Source organism: Parasteatoda tepidariorum, chromosome 3 (assembly GCF_043381705.1).
Source record: "Parasteatoda tepidariorum isolate YZ-2023 chromosome 3, CAS_Ptep_4.0, whole genome shotgun sequence".
Taxonomy (NCBI): Eukaryota; Metazoa; Arthropoda; class Arachnida; order Araneae; family Theridiidae; genus Parasteatoda; species Parasteatoda tepidariorum.
Genome location: NC_092206.1, coordinates 102,590,410 through 102,615,129, shown reverse-complemented (window position 1 = coordinate 102,615,129; position 24,720 = coordinate 102,590,410). Strand labels below are relative to the sequence as shown.

The window sequence follows — 24,720 nt, the reverse complement described above, 5'->3', positions numbered from 1 at the left end:
TCAACAAGCTAATGTAATATCTCTGAGGAATACGTTTTTTCCCCTCTTTTAATTTGAACGAAGTAGCAAAATAAAAATAATTGTCTTTAATTACACAAAATGTGTACTTAATTTTTTTAGAATGATTTAGAGTAGAAAAAAAGGTACATACTGATATTCGTTCTGTCGAATTGTGATCCGTAATTTTTTTGATAAGCATTAAGTTTGGAAATGCATCAGTTATGAAAAATAAACAAAATAAAAACTTAATCGATGAATTAAATTGCAATATTTCTTTTTTTTTCTCTTTCAAATGTCTAAACTAAGCAGCTGCAAATTAGAGCCGAGAAAGGAAATTCGAGTTTCAAATTCACCTGTTCTGTAGCAGATAAAAATAAAACTCTCTGTTTTTATGCGTAGTGTGACAGAATAAGGGTCCAGCAGTTAATTACAATTTCGGATCAGTTTGTTTTGATGTTCTGTTGGATTTGGAATATTGAAGTATGCAGGGACCACAGACCTCCTGTTTTCCTTACTTTTTCTATTATTTCAGCATTCTTCCTTCCCCCTGTTATTTCCTATTTTTCTTATTTTTTTTAAATCCTCTCATTTCTGCTATTACTCATGAAGCTGCTGAAAAATTACGAGTAAGAGAGATCATGAAATTGAATTGGTTAAAATTTAAAAACTTGTTCTTGAAAGGAAAACAAATTTAATTGATTTTTATAATAAAAGCCCCAAGGAAATGTTAAAAAAAAAAATAATAAATTTCACATTTTATGCAAGCTTGTGTGTTTTTTCTTCACTTCATTTTCAATCGTAAAATTCTTAATTTTAATTTATTTGTACCTATATAATAATTTTCCTTTCATATTATTGTCTAAAATTATTTAAGTACTTTCAGATTTTGTTTATTATATGCTAAATTTTTATTTTATAGTAAGGTTAAAAAAATCTAAGTATGAAAGTAAGTGTCATTTCAGCTTCATTTTTTATAATGCATGAAATTTTTAGTCCCTAGCTTTTTTTTTTTGTCAGTAATTTTTTTAATTACAACTATTGTTTCTTATATGATATTTGAAGCTTTATGCCTCATAAAGAATAAAACTAAAAATAGATATTTTTCATATGTTCAAAAATTTCTACATCAGTTACTTCAGCATTCCTCTATCTATATATTGTTGGTAAATCCAAAAACAAATGTACATTTTTTATAAAATATGAGTATTTAACTGCATATTATTTTAATTTTATACTGCTACAGCACAAATAATTAAAATTAAGTTAGAGGAGGATATGATGTTGGCAACTATTTTATATATCTTGGTGACTTTTTTTCATATATGATGCAACTAAAGCAACTATTTTTCTTGTTTTCATTCAGTGGCAGCCCTGATAATTTCTATTTTAAGGATCACAAAATTGTGCTCAAATCTATATTAATGGATGTTATTTTATAAAAAATATTAATATTTCATATCTAATATTTTTGTGATCTGTGATGAAATGGCCAGTAAAAGATTAATATAAAAATCAAAGAAAATTTATCATTTGTTTCTCAAAACATTTTTTCTTTCATTTAAATCCAACCTGTATTTGTATTCAGGTATTATTTTCATTTTTAAATAATCCTTATGACCCCCCCCCCTTCTCTGATATGTGAACTTTTTAAAGTTTTTCTCTCTTTTTGACCTTGATGCTCCTACTTATATTACAGGGTTCCTGCAGTCCTTAAAATGCCTTTAAAACTGCTTAATTTTTATTTTGGAAAATAAGGGCCCTTAAAAGTACTTAATTTTGGTTAAAGGTTTTTAAAAGTCCTTAATTTTTTAGCGTCACTATGGTTGATAGAAACAATTTTTCAGTTCAATTTTTAAAAAAAATTTTTTTTTGCTCTTTTATCACTTAGAATTAGACCATGCATCTAGGGTAAAACCTTTTAGAGAGACAAAAGTTAATGTGTGTGAGGGGTGCAAGTAAGGGGAATAAAGCCTGTCCTTTCATTAATATATTGGTTCTTTCATCAATATATTCTGCCTTTTGCTTAGAATGATACTCTATGAAGAGAGTGGAAAAGGGGGATACTGAACTGCTTTTTTTTCAGGGGACGGGGGCAATTTTAAAGTACCTAAGTAGAAGACCCACACTAACCTTCAAAATTGACTTAATTCAAGAAATTCAGTTCTACTGGTAATACATCTGCTTATAGGAATTGAGTAAAACGCTAAGAAAAGAAGTATCTGAAATTTTTTTTTAACTGGATTCCATAATGAAATCTACTTCCTAAAATCTTGAAGAATTAAATAAATTTGTATAATATTTCAATGTGTAATAAGTAACTAAATTTATGGAAAGCATAATATTTTTTGAAATTCATGATTGTACTGAAAATTAAACAGATTTGTAAGAAACAGGGTTTGAAAAATCCCTGCCCACCTAGGTTTTTCAAAAAAAAAACCTGGGGTTTTTGGGTTTTGATGAGAACCTATTTTTTTTTTTTTTTCAACAGTTCTTTAAATTTTTTTCCTGAGTACTAAATAAGAAAGCATGATTGGCTTCTAACAAGAGAGTTACATATTTGGTAACTATTTATAATTTGTTATGTTGCAATGTAAAAGTTTTTTTTTAAGTTTTAGATTGTTACGCTGTTATTTTTATTTCTTAATGAAAAGCAGATTGTTACAGAAAAATTTTAATCTACTCAATTAAAAGATCTTTAGATTTTAATAATCATTTCATTCAGTTAACATTGCAACTTAATATACTGTTTTTAATTTTTATTCAATTTTTGGTTACCTTAAAATTAGTTCATGTTTTTCACCAGACTGTTTAGTCGCATTATCTAAAGTTAATTCCTAATAACAGGTTTGACTGGAAATAATTTTGTTTAAGTTCATCATAAAAGTTGTATAACTCATTTGCTGGTCTAGTAGCGAAATGTAAAAACTTGTTGAAATAATTTTTTCAGTGTTTTTGCCAAAATTCTTTATTTACTCTTTCTTCTTTAATATACATGAAGAAAATTGCAAATCTTAATTTCTGCACTTAATTTTACGATTTAATTTCAATGACATCAATAAAAATGGAATACAGATTAGTTTCATACGTTAACTTTTACAGTATGAACAATGTTAACTTTTTGCAATCTGAAAATGTTTTTTAAAAAAACTTGAACCGGGTTTTCAAAAATTGCCTGGTACTTCTTTAGCGAGCCCTGTTAATTAATATAAATATATCAGTGCTTACATTATAATAAAATTGTTTATTACTTTTTTTTTATTTATTGATTTTTTTTAGGAAGGTAAATAATTTGCACTGTCACTGGTGGCATTCGATGATAAACAATCATACTATTTTTAAAGTCCTTAATTTTTCAAAAGAACTCTTAATTTTTTCAAAGAAAGTGTTTAATTTTGCTTTGTTGAAAGAGTGGGAACCCTGTATTAGTAATAAGCTAATTAATTTATAAGAAATGCATGTTTTCATTTTAGTATTATAACCTGTTTTTATGACTTTATATTAATTCAATACACATACATTACAAAGTCTCATAACTTGAAACTTCTATTTTTAGGTACTTTTGAACACAAAACTAAACTTTTTCCTAAAAAAATGTTTTTTTTTAAATTTCTGGTTTGTATTAAGAATAGTTTTTTAAGGTTTGTAATACGTAGAAATTTTTCTTCTTACATTCTCTTGCTGCATTTTATTATGAAACATTTATGCTGCTTTAATGAGCACATTGAAAGAATTGTTGGGGGAAAAAAAAAACTAAAGTAGCTAAAGAAAATCAAGCTTCGAGGGAGAGGAATAAACTATGGAGGGTAATGAATCTGAATATTATTATTGTTTGAAAGAAACACCTTCAAAATGGCTTTGTCTTGGTTTAAATTGTGAATGTTTTCTTTAAAAAAAAATCTTACTAAACTCCATTTCTTGTCTCATATTATTTCTTCATTTTATTAAATAAGATTTATTTTCCCTTCTAATCAATTTACCAGAAAGTGCAGTGGGTTTTTTTTTTAAGAGAAATTTTTTTTAATTCATTAAGAAAGAAATTCAATTTATCCTCTGCTTGCTTTTTCTTTCTTTTTTTTTATTATTTTATTAGTGAAAATTTATTTTACCATACTAAATATTCTTTTGTTAATTAAATATCATTTAACTAACTAATTTCATTTAACAGTTTGCAGAAACAGAAATATGCGTATTCGTTTACAGGTCACCAATTGTATATGCTTCGGTGATGGGAATGTAAGACTTTCAAAAATGAAACAATATGGCAAAGAAACATCCTCTTTAATATTGAAAGATAACAAACCATCTACGAAACTTCACAAACTCCAATTAACAAGTTATTCTTTAAAAACATTAAAAGTTGTTATTAAAAGAACAATTAAAAACTTAAACTTTTGATTGTAAATGTCGCATACTGCAGGTGGGCGTCACCGGGAAGAATTGGGATATCGGGACGAAGTCTCGGACGCTGCACAACAACCTCTCTCGAAGGCAAACTGTCATCTGCTTAAATACTGGACTTCAGCCTTTTCACTCCCTGCCTTGGCCGCCGGTTGATGCTCCTCCGCCGGTATTCATCCGCGCAGGAACTATTTCGGTTCGTCCTCCTACCTTCGATCTTCGTTCCCATCCTCGATCCTTCTACCTCAGTTTTTCATTCTATCTGAGCTGACGCAACCAACAGCCTCTACAAGAATATGTCATTTTGAAAATATTGACATTAAATATCTCTTATATATTGTTATTTTATTAAATAATATATTTTTTGATCTTTGTTAATCTTCAAGACCTGTCATCCAGAATTTTTTTTTTTTTTTTACTTGAGGATTCTGCAAAATGGACATTCCACCGCATATTGAAAAAGTGGTTCAAGATATAAAATTTTCTTTCGTTGTTATTCCATTATTTTATTATTATTATTTTTTTCAATGTTTCACCTGAAATGTTATTTGTTATATTTCTTTTTAGGCAAAATTTTTAGACTTCAAGATCCAAAACATGGTGGGTAGTTGTGATGTAAAGTTTCCAATAAGGCTGGAAGGATTAGTTCTTACTCACAGTCAATTTTCAAGGTTATTTTCACTTTAAATTTTTCTATCTTTTGAAAAAAAATGCATAAATAGTAAACCACAATCTAATTCACTATTTTCTAATTTAACTTTATGTAATGTATGTGTTGAGTACAGTGCACAAAAAATTAAACAAAGCACCCAGAATTACTTTTGATCTTATTATTGGATTGTCACATGTTAGAATTCAATCTTAACGATACATAGCGATGACCTCAAATAATCTGATTTGCACAAACGATATTTTAATTTACAAAATCAACCGCAAAAACATATCTCTGATAGTGAGTTCAAGAGAGTGGTCCAAAGTATGGTTCCTTTAATTCTAATATTACATATTGGGTATTTTGCCATATCTCCAGAACTTTTCAAGCGATTTGAAGAAAAAAAATTGTGCACAATTATAAGATGTGGTTATCTACGAACTATTTTTTTTCATTATTTTATTTATTTGTAGTAAAAACAGATTTGAATTGTAAGGTATTTAAATTTTTACATTATTTTAAAGAGAGTAATTATGTATGGCAAAATACAAAATTTGTTCATAATCGATTTAATAATTCTTCAAAAATCCAATATTAACTGTAAAATTTTTTGAAATTTGATTTGTCAGAAACTATTTGATCAAATTTTGTAACATTACACTCTTTAAAATGATGTAAAATTTTAATGTTTGCGTTTCATAAGGAGGAAAACCACCCACGGTAAAACCTCACTGCTAGAAAACTCTAACCTATGATCCATCTAGGATATTTTTAGTCATCACTGTGGTCAGTGCAAGCTGGGTGTGGAATTCATATCAACCAGCCATCGCTGGGATCTGAATACGGTTCACTTTGCCACCATTGACTAAAGCTCATATAGGAATGGGGCGAAGGCAGATTTTGGATGCTCAGGTTAGATCTGAATAATTTCTAAAAAAAAAAAAAAACATTCAGCTTTATCTTAATTATTTATGCGTTAAATTATACTTTGGAACTAATCTGTGCCTGAATTTGTAACTCATTGGTTTTTAGTACCAGTTGCGAAACTTTTTAGAAATGCATTTTAGTTCATATGTTTAGGATGTTGTTTCATATAGTAAGAGAAAAAAATGTGAATTTGCATTCTTTTTTTTCTTCTTTCAGTTATGAACCTGAACTTTTTCCTGGTCTCATCTATAGAATGGTAAAGCCAAGAATTGTTCTTCTAATTTTTGTTTCTGGGAAGGTTGTGCTAACAGGTATCTTCATTTTGATTTAAATTTTTCTCTTTAAAGTATAATCTATGTGTTCTTTTCACTCACTGGAAGAGATATAGTAAATTACTTTTGCTGCTTAAAAAAAATTTTTAAATTGTAAAAAAATTCAACTCAGCTAAATTATTAAATCTAAAAATGTTATCATTAAAATCAATTTCTCCAAAAGAGTAGCTTTAGTGTGATTAGTAAGTATTTTTATTAAATTAGTAATTTTAGAGGATTAAGAAGCTTTGTTTTCCACAAAAGAAATTGTTACACAGAAGAGAAAACTTATGTGTGAACTCATCAAAATCTTAAAATGTGCCACTATCATCAGTATTGCCAAAAAAAAAATAGCTGTTAATTTCACTTTTCTATTAATTTTTGTAATAATATTTTTTCTATTAATAACAATAACTTTGTAAATTACCGTCATAATTGATGATTCTCCAAAACCTAACAACATTATGTTCAAACAAAATATCCCAAGTTTGACTTAGGCTAGAAAGTTTTTATTTTTTATATTTTTAAGATTTAATTTTTACCATGCATTTTCATGCATATAAAAAAGACTATTCATTCGCAATTTTTTAAATAAAAAAATTTGAAAATGACCAAAATGTCAGTCTCCTAGCCTGTCCCTAACTTTTTCTTAGACTTATTTAGATTTATTTAAAATTTTTATGCCACCATTTCTGTAATTAATTAAAGTATATTAATAAGCTATGACTACTCAAAGGTGTAAACTAATATTTTTGGAAACTGTTAAATCATTTAACTCACCAAGTTGTGTTTAAAAGTTTCTGACACTCTTCAGGTGCAAAAAATTTTTCTATAATCGAAACTTTTTAGTTTCTGTAAAGTTTTAATGGTTTATTCTTTGCCACCGTTGGTTTCATAACATTCTTTGAAGATCAGATTCATCTTATCATAGTTTTAAAGTTCTAAACTGATGTTATAGTTTCTGCTGTCACTTTTCTGAATAACATTTCTGTTATATGGGAAAACATTTACTTTTTTTTAAAAGGATGAACTTGTTTTCATGTTTAATGATGTGATGATTCTAGTAAAAGAACGTTCTGAAGCCTAAATTTATTTTAAAAACTTTGCAGCAGGAATAATATAAAAAAATATCATATTCTTAGCTTGTAAAAATGTCACTCTGTTTGCATTTTCTGATCCAGAAGATTAACTAATTAGCCAACATTGTTAAAGTGAGTTCCCTTCATTTTTCTCTCATTAAGCGTTTTATAGAAAGTTAGTATGAATTTTTCTGGATTTTCTTAAGGCACTTTTAAGAATTTGTGATTTGAAAATTTCAAGTTTTTGGAGAGTCACCCTAATGCAAATTATATTATAACAGATAAATTATGCAAAGTTGTTACTAGATACTAGAATTTTTGCTTGAATCTTTAACCATAAAGCTTTAATCAACTTTTTGTAGGTTAAAATGACTCACGTTTCTAATAAAGTAAAATTTATTTATTAACTATATAGAATTTAAATGTTTTATTCCATCATTTCACAGTATGATTGAGTATCACAATGGAGGAGGAGTTGTTCCCAAAACAGTCTAAGAAATTTCATCCAAATGCTCAGTACCAAGCAAAACTCTTTTATTTTAGAGTTGAAAGTTGATTTGATTAGAATTGATTTTTCCCAAGCAGCACCGTTTATTGCCAATATTATAGTCATAGCCATAGTAGCAGATTATTACAGCAGTTGCAGATTTTTTTTTAAAAAAAATAAACAAACAAAACAAGGCAAACAAACAAATGGGAGAAAATTGCTGAGAGACTCCCTATTAAAACATCTCTTAACTTATTTAGAATAAAAATTAAAAAGCCGAATTGAGAGAACATAGCAAGGAATTAAAAAATTTTTCTCCTGTTAGTTGATTACAGAGTTAACTTTGTAGGGATTTGTTCCATTTTTTAAGTATCATTGTTTAAAGTTCAACTTAAAAAAGCATAAAGTTTTTATGCATAATTTTTAAGGACCTTTTATTTGCAACATATATGTTAGATTCAGCTTTTTGAATCTATCTAACTGGTTGCAATCATTTTAGGTTTTTTGAAGATAGTATTGCAGATTTTGCATTCTGCTACCAGGGTCATAGCTATTGATTTCTTAAATTCAGAATTCATGAAAGCGGTGTCATTATTGCCCTCTTTACATGCACTGATTTATTACTCACTGATTGTTTTTTGTAAATTTTATTTTTCTTGAGCAGTTGAAAAAAAAAGCCAATAATTTTAATAAAAATTTTAGGAGTATTTTTACTTCCGATGAAATTTTTTAGGGGGGGGGGGGGANATTTTTGGGGGGGGGGGGGAATTTTGTGAATTATGCATCATCTAAATGCATCTTGCAAAATTTGATTATCCTGCTGTTTCAGTATTATTTATTCTAATGAGACCATATATTTGGTTTTTATAGATTGCTCAATAAACTTTTTTTTGTGATAATTTTTTGAAAATAAAACATTGGAAAAATAACACTGATTCTTAACTTCAGAAAATATAAAATTCTGAAGTAGAAAGCAGAATAGCTTACTCTATAGAATTCTACTTAATCCTTATTTCCACAAACAAATTAAATCTTCACTTTTAGTACGTCTCAAGAGATCTTGCACCTTCTTCAACTCAAGAATGTATTCTAGCACAATAGTCCGATGGTGTGCACTCTTTATTTTTTCAAGGTGAATTTATATTTGGACATAGTAATGCATATATTTAATATTTTGAAAATTTAATTTAACATTTAAAATTATTATTAATTTTCTGTTAAATATGTAATCAATTTAGTAATTATTTATTACAATTTCTATGCTCTGTAGATTTTTATGCATTTATTATTTAGTAAATAAAGTCCCTGTGTATCATTGCATTTTATTGGACAATGCTTTGTAATTTGGAGATATTGCTGCTCATAGTCAATCGTCAAGGTACTCATCAGTTATGATTGATTTGTTCTTTGAATTTATATTCAAAATGTTAGATTCACTCAAGCTTGGGCAATTGTTGCTGTACTTTGAATAAAAGGTTTCAACTTTATTCCAAAAATTCTCACCTGACTCAATCGATTTCAAAATAATATTATTCTGATGATTTCTATTTCTGAACCTGATCATTCATCATGGTTGAACTGCAGCTAGCAGATGTAAAAAAATATGACGGAGGAAATTTATTTGAACCATCGTAAAGAAATTTACAAACATTATCCGAATGCGTAGCATTTTCAAAAAGGGCTTAAAGATACTTGTTTTTGATTTTCATTTTTTCATAATCCTTAAAGGTGCCTTTTTTAATTGGGTCCTTAATTTTTTTCTTCTTCCAAAAATAAGATTCTTCTTAATCATGTCGAATTACACAATAAGTGGGATATTCAATTGGTTCCATTCAACATTCTTACTATTCATTCAACCGCAATCTACTTTGGCCTACTGTCGTTGTTTGCATGGTACAGAAGAGCAAATCATTTTATATGTTGTATATATTACTCGTGGGTCCTCATGCACGTTAACTGATTCAGTGGGTAGGATTCTTGTGCATACAACTTGCTATATTTTCATTTCAGGCTTTATTTCTTGCCCTTTGAAGTCAAACTGAAAATCTCTGAAATATTTTCTGGTCATGGGAATTCATTTTTCAATATCTTCGCCACCATGTCTTCATCACAAGCAAGTATGCAGCATACTCGCACTGCTCCGATCAGTTCTATATTACTTAAATGTGACTTGGGATCATTCACTAATAAAGTATCAGGGGTCTGTAGGGGCCAAATTTACTACCGTTTAGCTGTACCTTCACAAATTCAACTTTAGGAAAAACGGCTTTTCCTTAAAATTTTATTTTTTTATCCCGTAGGAAACGATAAATCCATATTTTTGTGTTGATTTTTTAATATAATTTTTAATTTTCACAAATTATGTCTAAATTTTCACAAAATAGGTGCCTCTCAGAGAAACCTAGACAGACCCCTCAGTATTTTCCTTCGGGTCCGGAACAATGAACAATTGCAGATCTTCATCACTTCGAGCACTTTGTGTTCCGTTTACTTGATTTAATGAAGATAAGAACTGAGATTTTTTAATTATGGGAATTTGTTTCTGATATATTTATATAAAATATTTCACTATTTTTGGATTTTTTTTCTAGTCTCATTTTACTAGATTGATTAATAAAATTTTTAGTACTCTGGGGTAATTTTTTAAAAAAAGATTCAATGAATTTTCGAGGCAAGATTTAAAAAAAAGTATGAATTGAAGGAATTATTATTGCTTTAATGTTTAACAGATGTTGTTGGAAATCTGAAATGATTCAGCTATATCATTTCAAAATACAGTGAAACCCCGATTTTACGTTTTCGGTCGGACCAGCGATAATAAACGCTCGAAGCGGAATAACGTAAAATCGGGATTAAGAAAAATCTATGCATATTTTTAAACATTTACACCTACCAGTTAAATTAATGGAAAAAATAAGTAATCTTTACTTCTTTTTTATTTTTAGCTACAATTACATCTACAGCTCGTTCAATACTAACAATTTTTTGCAAACTTGCTTCTTGATTTACATTTGCAAGTAAAAATTTTCACTTATTCAAAAATTCAAAGAAATCACTTATTCAAGGGATTTCTGAAGTAATGAGATCTGTGTCACAGTCGATGTATGCATCATCCACTTCCGGATGATCCTCAACTTCAGACACGCTACCTTCTTCCTCTTCCAAAACAACAGCGCCCTCCTCCTCCGATATTGAAAATCCTGCTTTATTGAATCCATTGATAATACACTTTCGGTTGACACTGTTCCAAGCTGAAGATATCAAGCTAAGAGCCTCAAGAACATTAATTTTTGCGTTAGAAGCATCCTGAAAGTCACCAGAATCAAGAAACATAAGAGATTTTCTAACCAGTTGCTTCCGGTAACTCTCTTTAAATGATCGGATAATTCCTAAATCCAGTGGTTGAAGTTTGCTGGTAAAGTTGGCTGGAAAAAACTCTATTCGCACGTTTTTCAATTTAAGGTTTAAAGGAGCACTGCATTGGTCTAGGAATAAAATTATGTTGCGCTTTTGAAAACGCGTTTTCTTATCCAGTTTTCAAAGAAAATTTTCAAATAATGCTTGCGTCATCCATGCTTTTTTGTTTGAAGCGTAATCGGTAGGAAAACTCTTGATATTTTTGAAACACTGTGGTTTCTCTGCTCTACCGATCACAAGAGGCATTAACTTTTGGCTTCCATGAGCATTTGCACAGAGTAAAACAGTCAAGCGAATTTTTGAAAGCTTTCCTCCATGGCAATTTTCACCTTTGATTGTCAATGTCTTGTTTGGCAATAGGTTGAAAAACAATCTCGTCTCGTCGGCATTAAATATGTCACTTGGATTATAGCCCTTTAATAAATTTGGCAGAGTTTCTTCTTTCCACTGTTGCATAGTTGTCATATCCACACTATTGAATTCGCCACAGATAGATTTGAAGCATAAATTGTTCCTCTTTTTTAATCGAGCGATTCAGCTATTTGATGCACTGAAGCCCTGGAGTTTAAGCCTTTCAGAAATTTCAAGCATCTTTTCTCTCAGGATGGATCCATTTATAGGAATCTTTGCTGCTCTGGCTTCCTTGAACCAGTTCATTAAAAAAATTTCTAACTCATCATACGGAGATGTTTTAAGGGTTTTTCTCTTCTTGGTATATTTTCCGAGTTTTTCAGCGTTTAGTTCTACTGAAGCTTCTTGCTTTAAAATCGTTTGCAAAGTTGAATAACCGATACCCAACGATTTACCAAGATCAACATTAGTGCCATGAAATTCTTTAGCTTTTTCGACGATTTCAGCCTTTTCGGCCGGAGAAAAGCATTTTCGTTCCGACATCTTCTTTCAAGAAAAGAACATAATGACTGAGGTTTCGAAAATGAGAAAAAATGCTATAGCTTTCAAACTGAAACAAAACCGACTGAAAATCTCATTTGACATGCTAGCACAGAAAAATTAGTGAAACCATTTTTCATGGGGGAGAATTGAAGAAATGGCCACACCTCTCTACTCAAAGTGACTTATCTTCGTATCGCAAATAAACAGCGTCAGTAAGACGTCTGGAGTACATATGAAACTCGATCATTATTGACAGTTGTCTCTCTAATACCCCCTCTTTCTCTTTTGTTGAGAGGGAGCGGGGGAGAATAGAAGGCGTAGATGTCATACTTCCATCACCTGTGGTTTTGGGGTTCCAGTGAATTGCATCTTCCCCCACCCTTCCGATAGTGACAGAGTGGAAACTTCACCCTCCCCCCCTATTGACAAATGGACAAAACGGAACAGAAAGAATGCAAGAATTGCTCCATACAGCTGAAAAATAAGTTTCTCTTGTTCAAAAAACTAGAAAAAAGTTTGTGTGAGAATTGTAGAATAAAAAAATTATTTTGATCTGTTTGTAGAAAAACGCGTCAAGTGGGGTTTTCATAAAAGGGATAACTCAAAATCCTGGATTTTTTAACATTATTGGTATTGGCAATTTTCACGGATCAGCAGAAAATGACGTAAGAAGCGGGATAACATATGAAACGGACAACGTAAAATCAGGGTTCCACTGTAATATTATTTATCTCTTTATCATTTAATTTAGAAAATAATTGGAATTAAAAATTGAGTGTTCAGATTTTTTAAGTGTGGTGAAAATAGGGACCATAAGGTAATTTAGGAATAAAATTAATCTTTTTGTATAATTTAGTAATATAATTATTAATATAAATGAGAGAATGAGCAACAATATTTTAAATGGCATGTAAAATGTTTTTGGTGGCTTATAAAATCAAGAATAGAGTTTTCTGCCAGAGACTAGTTAATTTATCATGACTCCGTAAGTTTCGTAAAATCTGAAAAAGTTTTGACATTTTGTTAATTTTATGTATGCATAAATGAAGAACTTCTGTCTAAAGGAAAATAATATTTTTCTTAGTGTGCATATCCTAATTAAGATTTTCTTTTCCTTTGAAATGCTTAGAAAAACTTCTCTTTTTTTTAAATTTTTGCTATGTACCTAAATTTCTAACAAAATGCATACACGAGACTGTGACTTTCCAACATGGATACACTATATCTTATTCTCAATAATGAAAAGGTTATCAATGTTTCCCCATCTTTTTGCTGAAATGGCTGTGATTAAGGGGACTTGACCCACAATCTTTTGAGACTTAAAAGAAATACTAAAATTAAGAAGTTTGTATTTTGGAAATTAAGTCAAAATTTGTTCAGTTTCTGAATTGCATCAGCTCCTGATTTCTACCCGGACAAAATAATCTGTTTGTCCCTTTTTTGACTCATGAGGAAAAAAGTATTTGTCTGCTCGGGGAAGTTCTCCTTTCAAAAAAGCTTTATAATCCTCTAGCTTGATTTGGTTTATTTTTGATAAATTCAGTCAACAGATAGTGTAGGTACCCTGCTTTTAACAGGCAAGTTGACTCAGGCCATACACTCTCGTCATAAATGAATGGGTCAGTATTTATATTCTGTGAAATAAACTTTTTATTTTCATCATAATATGAATTTCTTTTTAAGTTCTTAATTCCTTTATTTGGAAGGAAAGCATGTTGAAATTGGTAAAATAATAAGGTAAAGGATTTTTCAGATGAATACAGTTGTTAATTCAATTCATTTGTAAATTGTGTTTAATATATCCTGATAGTTCTGAAATTGCTGCTGAATGCATGGAATTTAATGCATGGAATTTATTATTTTCTAGAATGTTATAAATCTTTGAGAGATAAAGTGCATAATGCATTTTAATAAAATGACCACTTTCCTTGCAGGTGCAAAAGTTCGTGCTGAAATTTATGAGGCCTTTGAAAACATCTATCCTATATTAAAAGGGTTCAAAAAACAATGACTTTCACATCTAAAGTGATCCCTTATATTGTACATAATAAATCCTATTTGTAAATAGTTTCATTTTTTATGCATAAAATCTCTTGTATCATTTGTAATTTCATGTTTCTTGTATAATGTTTAAATTTATTCTCATTTCACTTTTTTCCCCTTCTTAGATTATCTTTGCCTTTTATTTTCTTCTTTCATATTATGAAAACAAGTGATAATTAACATTGATGGAATCAAATTTTAGTTTCAAACTGATAGCAATGTTATATGATATTCTCTAGGAAGCATTCTTTACTAGATTAGAAACTGTAATCTAACTTTAAAATTATTAATATATAACAGGGATGCACAACCTTTTTCCAGCAGTGAGCCATGAAAACTACAACATTGGAGGTCACAATTAATATTATGCTGTAATTATAAAAATGAAAGAAATATTTCTATTTTGTTTAAAAGTAATATGCATGAGTTACTGTTACAAATGTACAACTCATCTTTTGTTTCTGTGGAGATAATATAATGATTAATGATGTTTATGAATTTCAATTTTGCCTATAAATTTACAGTAATTTTAAGCAAATTGTAATAAATTTATAGGCTCATAACAAGAAAAGTAACTGATATTTACATTTATCCTAAAAGTTAACTTTTTTTCTATTCAAATATCAATATTTGTTACTAATACAGTATCATATTCATGTCGACTATTGCTAGAATTTTGAAATTAGTTACAATATAGTCTTAGCTTTAAGTTTATTTGTGCAAATCCTTAAGTAATTAAATTTCACTGAAAATTCTGAACCCTTTGTATAAATAGAACTTTCATTACAAAATGGTCACATTCAGAAAGGCTCTAACTTTCTATTACAGAACATGGCTGAGAAAAATTTCTGTTAATATTTTATTAACATTTTCGACAGTTAAAGAACCAAGTTAAAAGGCTTTAAGGGCCACTTTTGGTCAATAGGTCATTGATTGTGCATCTGTTTTATTAAATAACTGAAAGGTGTTAAGAGGCAAAACTAAACAGGAAGAAAAAAAGAGAAAATGTGAAAACATTAGAATAGCCGCTAATATAAAGGCATTTATAATTGTTTGTGTGTGTGTATATATATATATATACAGCAAAATAAATATTTAAAAAAACGCGAAGAAAATTAAGAAATAATGCGGATTTATTGCCTTTTTTTGCGGATATAATCGTGTGGGCTGATGAAAAGATTATATCTTTTATTTTCCGGATTTTTAAAAATTTTTTTATCCTTTCCCCCCCCCCAGTTTATTTTTTTATTATTATTTTTCTTCCCCCACTTTTTTTTCATATGTCTGTAATTTTCCTTTGTTTTATCTTCATATATATATAAAAACATTGTGTTGTGATGATAACATAAATGGTAAAAGCAGTGTACTAACTGTCATGAAGAATCAAGGCTCTATCTTTGGTGATTAGTTAGTTAACCCAATTGGTTAGTTCACTCAAAGTTCACCCAGCTTCAGACAAATGGGTACTATGCTTGCCGAAAAGTAAAATTGGGTTGCAATGCTGTAAAATCTAGTGGAACAGTTGGGAAATTGTTAAAAAAAAAAAAAATCTGGGAATTATACATTTTTGAGCCAAATTCTAAAAAAGTCAAAGAGTTTGAATTAACCAACGCTAAGCATGCAACGTTTGCACCAACGCAGTTACTGAGCTAGAGCTTTTTTCCTTTTTTTGCATGAATTAAAATATAATACAATGTATAAATGATAATTATTAATTTTTTGTGATTCACTCTGTTTTATCCACAGTGCTGCTAGTACATATTGTGACACTAGGTTGAAATTTTTTTAGCGATATCTGGAAAAGTCAGAGAAACACATTTGAGTTGTCACTCCCGTAAAAGCAGCAGATGTTGCCACCAATAGGCCATTGTGCAACCTTAACCCTCATGAACCCCTTAGACTTGACAAAGTACTTAACTTTCTGAAAATTTAAGTGTATGGTGAAAGAGCTCTCTGGCTCTTCTGAGGTCCTTTCAGTTTATTGAACAGTTTATTGTCCTTTCAGATTATATTTACCTCCCTTGAATTTTGATGATTCGTTCTAAGTTATGTGTTCTTGCCTTGTTCATGGCTAGCTAAGGTTGATCAAGTTTTTAAATGGGGGAAGTACTCACCTCACTTTCAATGCTGGAACTTTTATAAAAACTTCAAAACTAAATAATGCAAGCTATGTATTTGATTCTTTTATAACACTGTTGCCCCCTAATCAAAGATCTGTTTCAATGCAAAATTGAGCTTTTTTTCCCTTCTCACTTTTAAAAATCGTATGTTATGTATTTTAATTATGTTTTGAATGTTATTGTTTTTATAAGCATAATAATTATTGGGAATCTGTGGCATCAAAGTTGACAGCCTCATTCTTACAATAAATAAAACAATTTATAATTGTTTTTGATTTAAAAATGTAATATATGTTTATTGAAATCACCAAAACCAGTTAAAGTAAATTGTAACTATTGTTGCAATCACCAGTTTTGAAATTGTCTAATCAGAGTAAAATAATAATATTTTAAAATGGTACCATTTTTTTAAATTTTAATTCTGTAAAATTTTAATAGCTCTTAAAACTTTATCATATCATACAGGTGCATATTAAAAAGATGTTTAGAGCATTCTATTGATGAAATTATCAATTCAACTCATTGCACCAATTAATCATTATTGTTCAGTTCTTTCTTTTACTTGCTTTAATTTATATTTGTATTAATTATTGCATGAAAATAGTTGCAAATTTTTTTTAAATATTTCTATTGTAAAATTCTTCGAAGGAAAAACCTGATTTGGAAGAATATGCTAAGGATTATCATCATTATTTAATTTATACGGTAACATATTTGAATAATAAAGTTTTTGTGTTCGTTTGTATTTTCTGTTGTTTAAATGTGATATCTTTTAAAGCTTAAAAGTTGTTATTCATGAAATCCATAGCCATATTTTTTTATTTAGTCTGTCATAAAAGCTTCTCATTACTAAAAAATGCTTTTCCTTGAGCCATGTAGTTCCTTTTTTAGTAAATTAAGGAAATAGTATTTATTTAATTTTAAATGTCAAGTGCAATAATTCATGTATGTATTAATATAACACATTGTGTTATCTATAAAAGTTGAGTATTTTATAATTAAAAGAGATCTGGTAAAACTTCCCTAGGACAATATAACTCAATTCTTAAATTTTAAGGATTGATTTGTTAATACATGGTCAAAGTTATGGGTCGAGAAGAAATTAAAAATTTTCAGCTTCTAATTTTTAATTTCAAGCTGAAGAAAAATAACCATATAAATAAATAACTTATGATAAGAAAAATAACTATATTCTTTGAAATTATCGGATCCTACTTAGCTTTTAGACTTAATGCTGGAAAAAATATTCACTTCAAAAATTTAAATATTTTTAAGAACTAATATGTATTACTTTAATGTTTTAAGACTTTATGATCGTAATTAAAGATGTCAAGTCTCGGAATGATTGTCGTTATATTATTTTTTTACTATTTTGTAGGGATTATCAGTTGGCTAAAACGAAACTATTGGTGTTCGCCTAACCATTTGACCGCTGTGAGTTCAGGTTTAAAACACAAACGTTTTTAAATAATTGTTATACGAGTCACAAAATGCAAATGAATGAAAATTATTTATAATAAAAAAATGGTTTATCTCCTATTTTAAATAGATTAGTATTTTCCAATTTTAATCAAATTCTGCAGATTTGAATAATAATCTTTACAAATTAATAATTATGTAATTAGACAACAAAAGTATTTACTTTTCTAATAGTTGACTCGGTGCAGTGCTTATTGAACAATCACCACCAGTTATTTCTAGTGCGTAGTTTATTTTTTTAAAGACGCGATTTTTAGAGTTTTAGTATATTTCTTAAGTAAAATAATAAGCATTTCTTTCACTAAGTGGATTAAAAAAATTATTAAAAAGAAATTCCTATTCATGAGGAATTTGCAGTAATAATACAGGACTGATTTTTCATGTACCGTGATCCAGAAGTTTCCGGAGATCGAAGGTTCAGACGTTTCAAAAGATCATTGATCACAAAAGTTTCCGGAAATCAAATTTTGAAAGGTGAAACTTTAAAACACATTTTATTTGTAAGGGAGAGCTAGATACTTTATAAGCTTTATATTTAAGATTAATATAAATTTTTTAGCGGTAAATAGTTATTATAATCATAAACTCAAGAAAGAAAGACATATTTGTTAATTTTAATTACTTTTCCACGTTAGTATGTGTAAATGGTATAAGTATGTGTAAAATTTTTAATATATTTTAAGTAAACTAAGAAAGATTGACAAAAAGGGAAAAAACCTTGTTTAAATTTTTGTTCCATTTAAATTTTTTTCTTTTCTTTTGTACTCAAGAAATTTTCCGGAATTTTGACTTGGGCTCACAATCACCCCTGATAATAACAATTTATATTTTGGAAAAAATGCTCGCTACCGCTCGCCAACTCTCGTAACTCTCTACGAGGTTGACTTCAGATTTGCTTTGCGATCTGGGAAGGATTGCTTATAAAGTAGTAGTAAAAAATCAAAATATTTGAGTAAATTGATATTCGTTCGGGAGGGGGAAGATAAGCGTAACTTTACAATTTATCTAATCTAAAAGTAATTAAAAATGTAAGCAAAATAAGAAGCATTGTTCATCTTCAATTGATCGGTAAAAGAAATATAATTTTACTGCTAATAGTTTTCACTGAACAATATTGGAGAATCCTCTCCCTGTTGGCTATCACTCTCCAGCCCTTTCAGATCCGCTTTAACTTTGTTTTATACCTCTGTTTTTTTCTCTCCAATGTATTTTGTATAAATTATATTAGATGCTTCGAAGTTGATTTTTATTCCTTTGTACTATTTTTTAGAAAAGCTTAGTTAAGATTTTACTGTCCCTCATGCTTATTTGTAAGGACAATTTATTCGTTCATTTAAGAAAAAATGAAAAAACGTTTTTGTGAAATTTTTTTCTAAGGATTTAATAACGTTTTTTTTAGATTAGTATTTCTAAATATCTTAAGATATTGTCTAAGCAATTGCGCTTCTTTCATTACAATTTCAACTTTATACTATGAATTGTTTAATTTATCTCGAAAGAGTCAATAATTCGAAATAATTTATAAATTGTATAGTTACTAGCAGATTCTAATTTATTATGTATGTATAGCATAATTCACTATATTAGCATTGCGTCCATGATATCCCAATCCAAGTTTGAGAATGAGAAGTGCGCATTTCAGAAAGATAGCTCATCCAAAAGCTATTCTGACATCGGTGGACTTCCTTTTCTGTATGAATTATATCTGCTTGCAAGTTTCGGTTTTCATTGAAATATTTCTTAGTTAATGGGGAAAAGGGGTTTTACTATGAATTTGGATCGGTGGCGGTATCACTTTTTTCGGTTGGGGGAACACGTTTTATTCTTAGTATGTAATATTGTAAAATAACGTTTTCGATTTGAATGATCATTTCTTTAAGTTTGACAAGCAATATATTTTCTCCACCCTGTTGGACATTGGAAATTTTTCTTTATAATTTCAATAATTTATTTGGAAAAAAATTATTTGGCATTTAAGTTATAAATATAAAAATTTGACTATTTTTAATTGATATGTCGTCGCATGCATAAAAAAATTTTGCAGTTTTATTTATTTTTTGTATAAAACATATGTATATTTTTTAATTTTACCATATAGACATTTGGTTCATCATATCATTAAATTTAACAGTAAAACTTTTGTGCTCAATCTTCGATTACGAATGCATTTAATAAAACATATCTATATCGCAAGTTAAAAACTTGATATTATTTGAAATTTTAAAATACATTACTTAACGTTTATGAAAACGAAATATAATTTATAATTTAATGAATTTGGTCGATTTTCTTACTTATTTCTTTAAACAAAGATTAGTGTGTATCGAATTTGTTCGAAAATTGAATTTATTACTACTATTTTGAAAGTAAAAACAAAATTTCTAAACATTTGGCAGTTTTAAAATTAACATAATTTAAAACTCCTTTTTATATGTTAACATTGATTTCTGGTTCAGTTGCTGGATATTTTCAACGTTCACTATTAGAATGAACATATCCATGCATTCTAAATTAAAAATTTTATGATTTTTCTCACATTTTTTAATGAGATTTAAGATTGATGATAAGATGAGATTAAGTTACTTTGAATTTTCCTCGTAATGTACTTTAAAATCGTCACCTTTTTTTGTTTTGTACTTTTGCTTGTACTCGTTACTTTTTCAAAATCAAAACTTTTTACTTTTGTTTAAAGTACTCGTTCTTTTACTCGTTACTTTTTAAAAGTAACGTTCTCATATATGATGGTTTCCACTTTTAAATCTGAATTATTTTCAAAATCCTAAGGGAAAAAATCCTCCGACCTAAACGTATGATATTTTCTTAAATTAAATTTAACACTGCCTTCAGTTCAGCAGAAAGTTTTAGAAAAATTGTTTCTTCGAGAATTTTTTTATAACAAAATATTTTAACAATAATTTTTAAAGCTCGTATTATATTACCTCTGTATGTGTGATTGTATCAGTCAGGAAATGACTCTCAATTATTATTTCTTGATTTCAATTTAAGTTGTGAGTATATATTGTAAGTGGAATTAAAAATAAAATTTTTTTTAAAAAATAAATTATGAAGAAAAATTTAGTTTGATTTTTGTTTTTATTAATATATATAGTTAAATTTTGATGCAAGAGATATGCCATTTATAAAGATTTTAATTACCATCTGACACAAATATCTGCTTTTTATTTAATAAAGGAACCCTTATTTTCAAAAGTGAAATAAGTCCACTTATGAGGGAAAATTAGTTAATGGTAAATTTATTATTAGATATCCTCTTTTTCTATTGATATGGACGAAAACGTTTTTGATGATGTTATTTTCCAAACATGTTTTACATTTGATGTAACCTCAAAAGCTTTAACAAATCTTTTTTATGCTATTTCTTTTTTCAATTCATCATTCAGAACGAAACCCGTTCTCATATTTGTAATTAACATCTAACATTCAATTTTATATTAAAGAATGTAATAATTATAATTTTTCCCCTTAAGTAAAAATAAAATCATGGGGGAAACTTCTCACTGAGTATTCTAACCTATCATAATTGTTATATTAACCCTTGTTAGACACGTGATTGGGATTACGTGTGAATTTCCCCTTTTAAAATCCCTAAAGCAAAAGATGATGTACTGTGATTTTGTTGTTTTCACTATAATGTTTAAATAAAGATTCTTGCTTTCCTCCTGCCGGCTTGACATGTTGTGGACGTTCATAGTCGAGTGTTTTGAATGTAGCAAAGTGGACAGAAGGATTTGTTGTTAAGTTTAGCTGTTAAAGCTTTTTCATGTTTTATTAAAGTTCGAGATAATTATCTAGTTTTTCGGATGATTTATGCAAAAACAGTTTAATTTATGCATGAACTCTTGATTTTAAAAATCTCAACATACTTTAGTGGTGGTAAAGACTGTTTAAAAAAATCATCAAAAACTGAAATTTAGAATAAAAGAAAGAAAATGATGCAGGATTGTGAATCCGAGAGGAAACGTTTTTGTTCCGAAGTTACTGAATATCTCAGCTCTTACATGCGGCTAGAGTGCTCAATTTGATTTGATAATCAATCTGATTTCTAATTCAATATTTCGAAAACTGTTTCTCCTTCCTATATTAATCTTTCTCACCTAATTTATTTCAATGCACTTATCTATAGTTTTATAGGATGTTAGAAGTTATTCTTCTTGTAAATAAATGAAAAGCACATATTTTTTAAGCAAATAACACATATTCTACAAGAGTTTATTATGAACCCTGTACACAATACAAAAAATAAACAAAAGTTTTCAATGCTAAAAATGTCACGCGCCAGCACTGTTATTCCTAAATTTTGTTAATCCGTAAAAATATTAAATATTTCCCTTTAACATGCATATGACACATCTCATATTTTTTTTCAATGTTTTAACGTTAAAAATATAAACATTTAGAACTCAACATGTACATACAAGTCACACATATTTACATTACGTTATTAATATAATTCATCTCTTTAGTTTAATTTATACATATAATCAAATTTTAAAAATATTTTACCAGCATTTCGGAAAACTATGATTAACTTGGTGCAGAAATCTAATGAAATGTTGATTGGACAGATTTTGAAGCGCTAACTAAATTTTTATCTCATTTAATCTAAAATGCTATAGTATCTTCAGATGCTTTCGCTCCAATAGGAGCTCTGCATTAGCGAAGTTAATCCATCTAAACTGCTTCAGAATCAAAACAATAGAATCGCAAACAGCAGGAGGTTGCTTTCTACAATAACCGAACATTATTCCATTTCTGGTTTCATTTATAAGAAAACTAAAAGAATGTGTGAATTTAGACATTCTTTTCGAAAGAGTATAATTGTTGCATTCCGAATTAATCGAACTGCTTGAAGTTACATTTAGGGGATTACTTATCCGAAATATTTTATACGGAGAAGAATCCGAGTTACAATATATGCAATAGATTATTTTTGGTGAACTTTTTTTTAAACAAATCTAATTGTGTATGCGTTGTCTGAATTTCGCTTCCATATGTTAAAACGAAATCACGAACAAATAATATTTTTTTTTTTGCATTCATTCCATATTTTAGATCGATTCATTTAATATTTTAAAATTGAAATGTAGTTAAACATAATAAGAAGTTATATGTCTATCTAATGTTTTCATATTCTAAAAGAATTGCTGAAATCCTAAAGACAATGAATCTGTCAATAGCTGATTAGTTGGATGTCATCTATTAAAGAGTAGCTTTTAGTTCGTAGAATTTCAAACAAGAAGTGATTTCAGAGACATTCTTTTTAAAAGCAGGTCATTCTAACTTTTAATAACTCTACTGTATCTTTCTGATATCTTAAAAATCATCGATGTTTTTTTTTTTTTTTTTTGTAAATTGTGGCAGCTGAAGAGAAAAATAGTTTGCTAATATATATTATTTGATTGTAATGTCTGAAGCAGCATCAAAACATGAATTAAATTATTCCAAAATGCGTGCATTTTTGTGCCACTTCGATTTAAAAAAGTTGTGCTTAATGATGTCATAGGGGAACAACACTATCAGTTCTCCTTCAAAAAATGACTGAGCTCATGTGTCTTCTTTTTGAATGACAATTATAATAGATTTTGCCCTCATTCCTAAGAGAGAGAGAGAGTTATGTGTATAATCAGGTCGTGTGTTGTTTCTCGTCTCCGTTGTTTTTGGAGGAACAGAGAAGAAGTCCATTATTGTTGCAAGTGTCGATCTCCTCCGGATCAAATATGAGTTCGAGTCCACTGTCCTGCATCTTCTCATTGTACAGCTTTGTGAAGTCGATGTTCTGTTCTTCGGTAAAATAATTTTTCCAGTCTCCGATAATTCCTGCAAAAGAAAAATTAATTCCTTATGAACTTAATTATAATTTCACCGAGAAAAAGAGATTAGAATAAGGTTATAAGTTAGTTGCGTCGTGAATTTCCGGAAATTATTAAAAAAATATGTGAATTTTTTAAGATGCTACAATTTGCGCTAAATTAATAAAAAATGAGTTTTTCTTAAAAAAAAAATTCATTCTTTATATTTTATTAGTAATTAATATACATGGCCCCACAGGTGAGGATGAACTGATCGTAAAGACGCGATTTCCAGTAGAACACCTAAGTCAAGCACGTTGGCAGTGAGCGGGTAGGTGACTCACTTTGATTAGAGTGCCTAGAGTAAAAGAGTGTGGACAAGGGGGAAACGATTCCTGATTGGTGGAAAGAAAAACTTTACCGCCGGAGGCGGCCTCAAAAAATTTATGTTTTGCATTAATAAAGGCATGTAATAAGTTCATCACTTACTTTTTTTCAATGAGAAACTTCACGGTTACAGTAAATATGAAAATTATGGCTGAAAATTTGGATAGTTATTAGTCATTTGAATTTATCCTTATTATTACTTACTTGCGTGCATATAAAGTTTTGTTTATCTCATTGTAAAGAGAACAAGGTGATAAAATAACTTATGATTACATAAGAATAAATGTATTTACTTTTAATAAACATAATTTCGATCTAAATTACTTATAAATTTTAAGACTTGAGCTTCTTTTTATCAAAACTTCAGAAGTGTAGAGTTTGGCGATATGACTTTAAATTTTTGGGGCGTTACAATGTTCGCCAAGTAGCATTTGCTTACTTTTCGTTACCAACTTGATTAAATACTAGTTTGTTTTAAATTTCAACTAATTATCGAAATTTTTGTTTACAATTTGTTGAAATCCATACCATTTTAGGTGAATATGCGATAATTTTTTCCTGAAAAAGTAATAAATAATGATAAATTATGTTATTTGTTTTATCGATTATTATTTCTGAAATGAATAACATAATCATTATGAATTTTTATATTTTATTTAAGGCATTTATTTAAAGCTGAAGTCTTTTCATAAGTCGTTTTTTTTTTTTTTTTCTTT

At 28.7% G+C, this 24,720-nt stretch overlaps 2 protein-coding genes across 4 annotated transcripts in view; one reads left to right on the top strand and one right to left on the bottom strand.

Moving 5' to 3' along the window:
• LOC107444597 (TATA-box-binding protein) overlaps nt 1-17,073 on the top strand; it is a 35,324-nt gene extending 18,251 nt beyond the window's left edge. The window contains exons 6-9 of one of the 2 annotated variants that reach the window (XM_016058809.4): nt 4,966-5,069; nt 6,194-6,288; nt 8,899-8,986; nt 14,100-17,073. In XM_016058809.4, the coding sequence (XP_015914295.1) occupies nt 4,966-5,069; nt 6,194-6,288; nt 8,899-8,986; nt 14,100-14,118 (306 nt within the window). In that variant the 3' untranslated portion in view covers nt 14,119-17,073. The remainder of the gene's footprint in view (nt 1-4,965; nt 5,070-6,193; nt 6,289-8,898; nt 8,987-14,099) is intronic. The other variant, XM_071179056.1, reaches the window with a different exon arrangement.
• A 4,948-nt stretch (nt 17,074-22,021) lies between these two features.
• Nucleotides 22,022-24,720, bottom strand: part of LOC107443195 (sulfotransferase 1B1-like) — a 103,695-nt gene continuing 100,996 nt past the window's right edge. For both annotated transcript variants that reach the window (XM_071179055.1, XM_021144384.3), the window contains exon 7: nt 22,022-23,645. In XM_071179055.1, the coding sequence (XP_071035156.1) occupies nt 23,452-23,645 (194 nt within the window). In that variant the 3' untranslated portion in view covers nt 22,022-23,451. The remainder of the gene's footprint in view (nt 23,646-24,720) is intronic.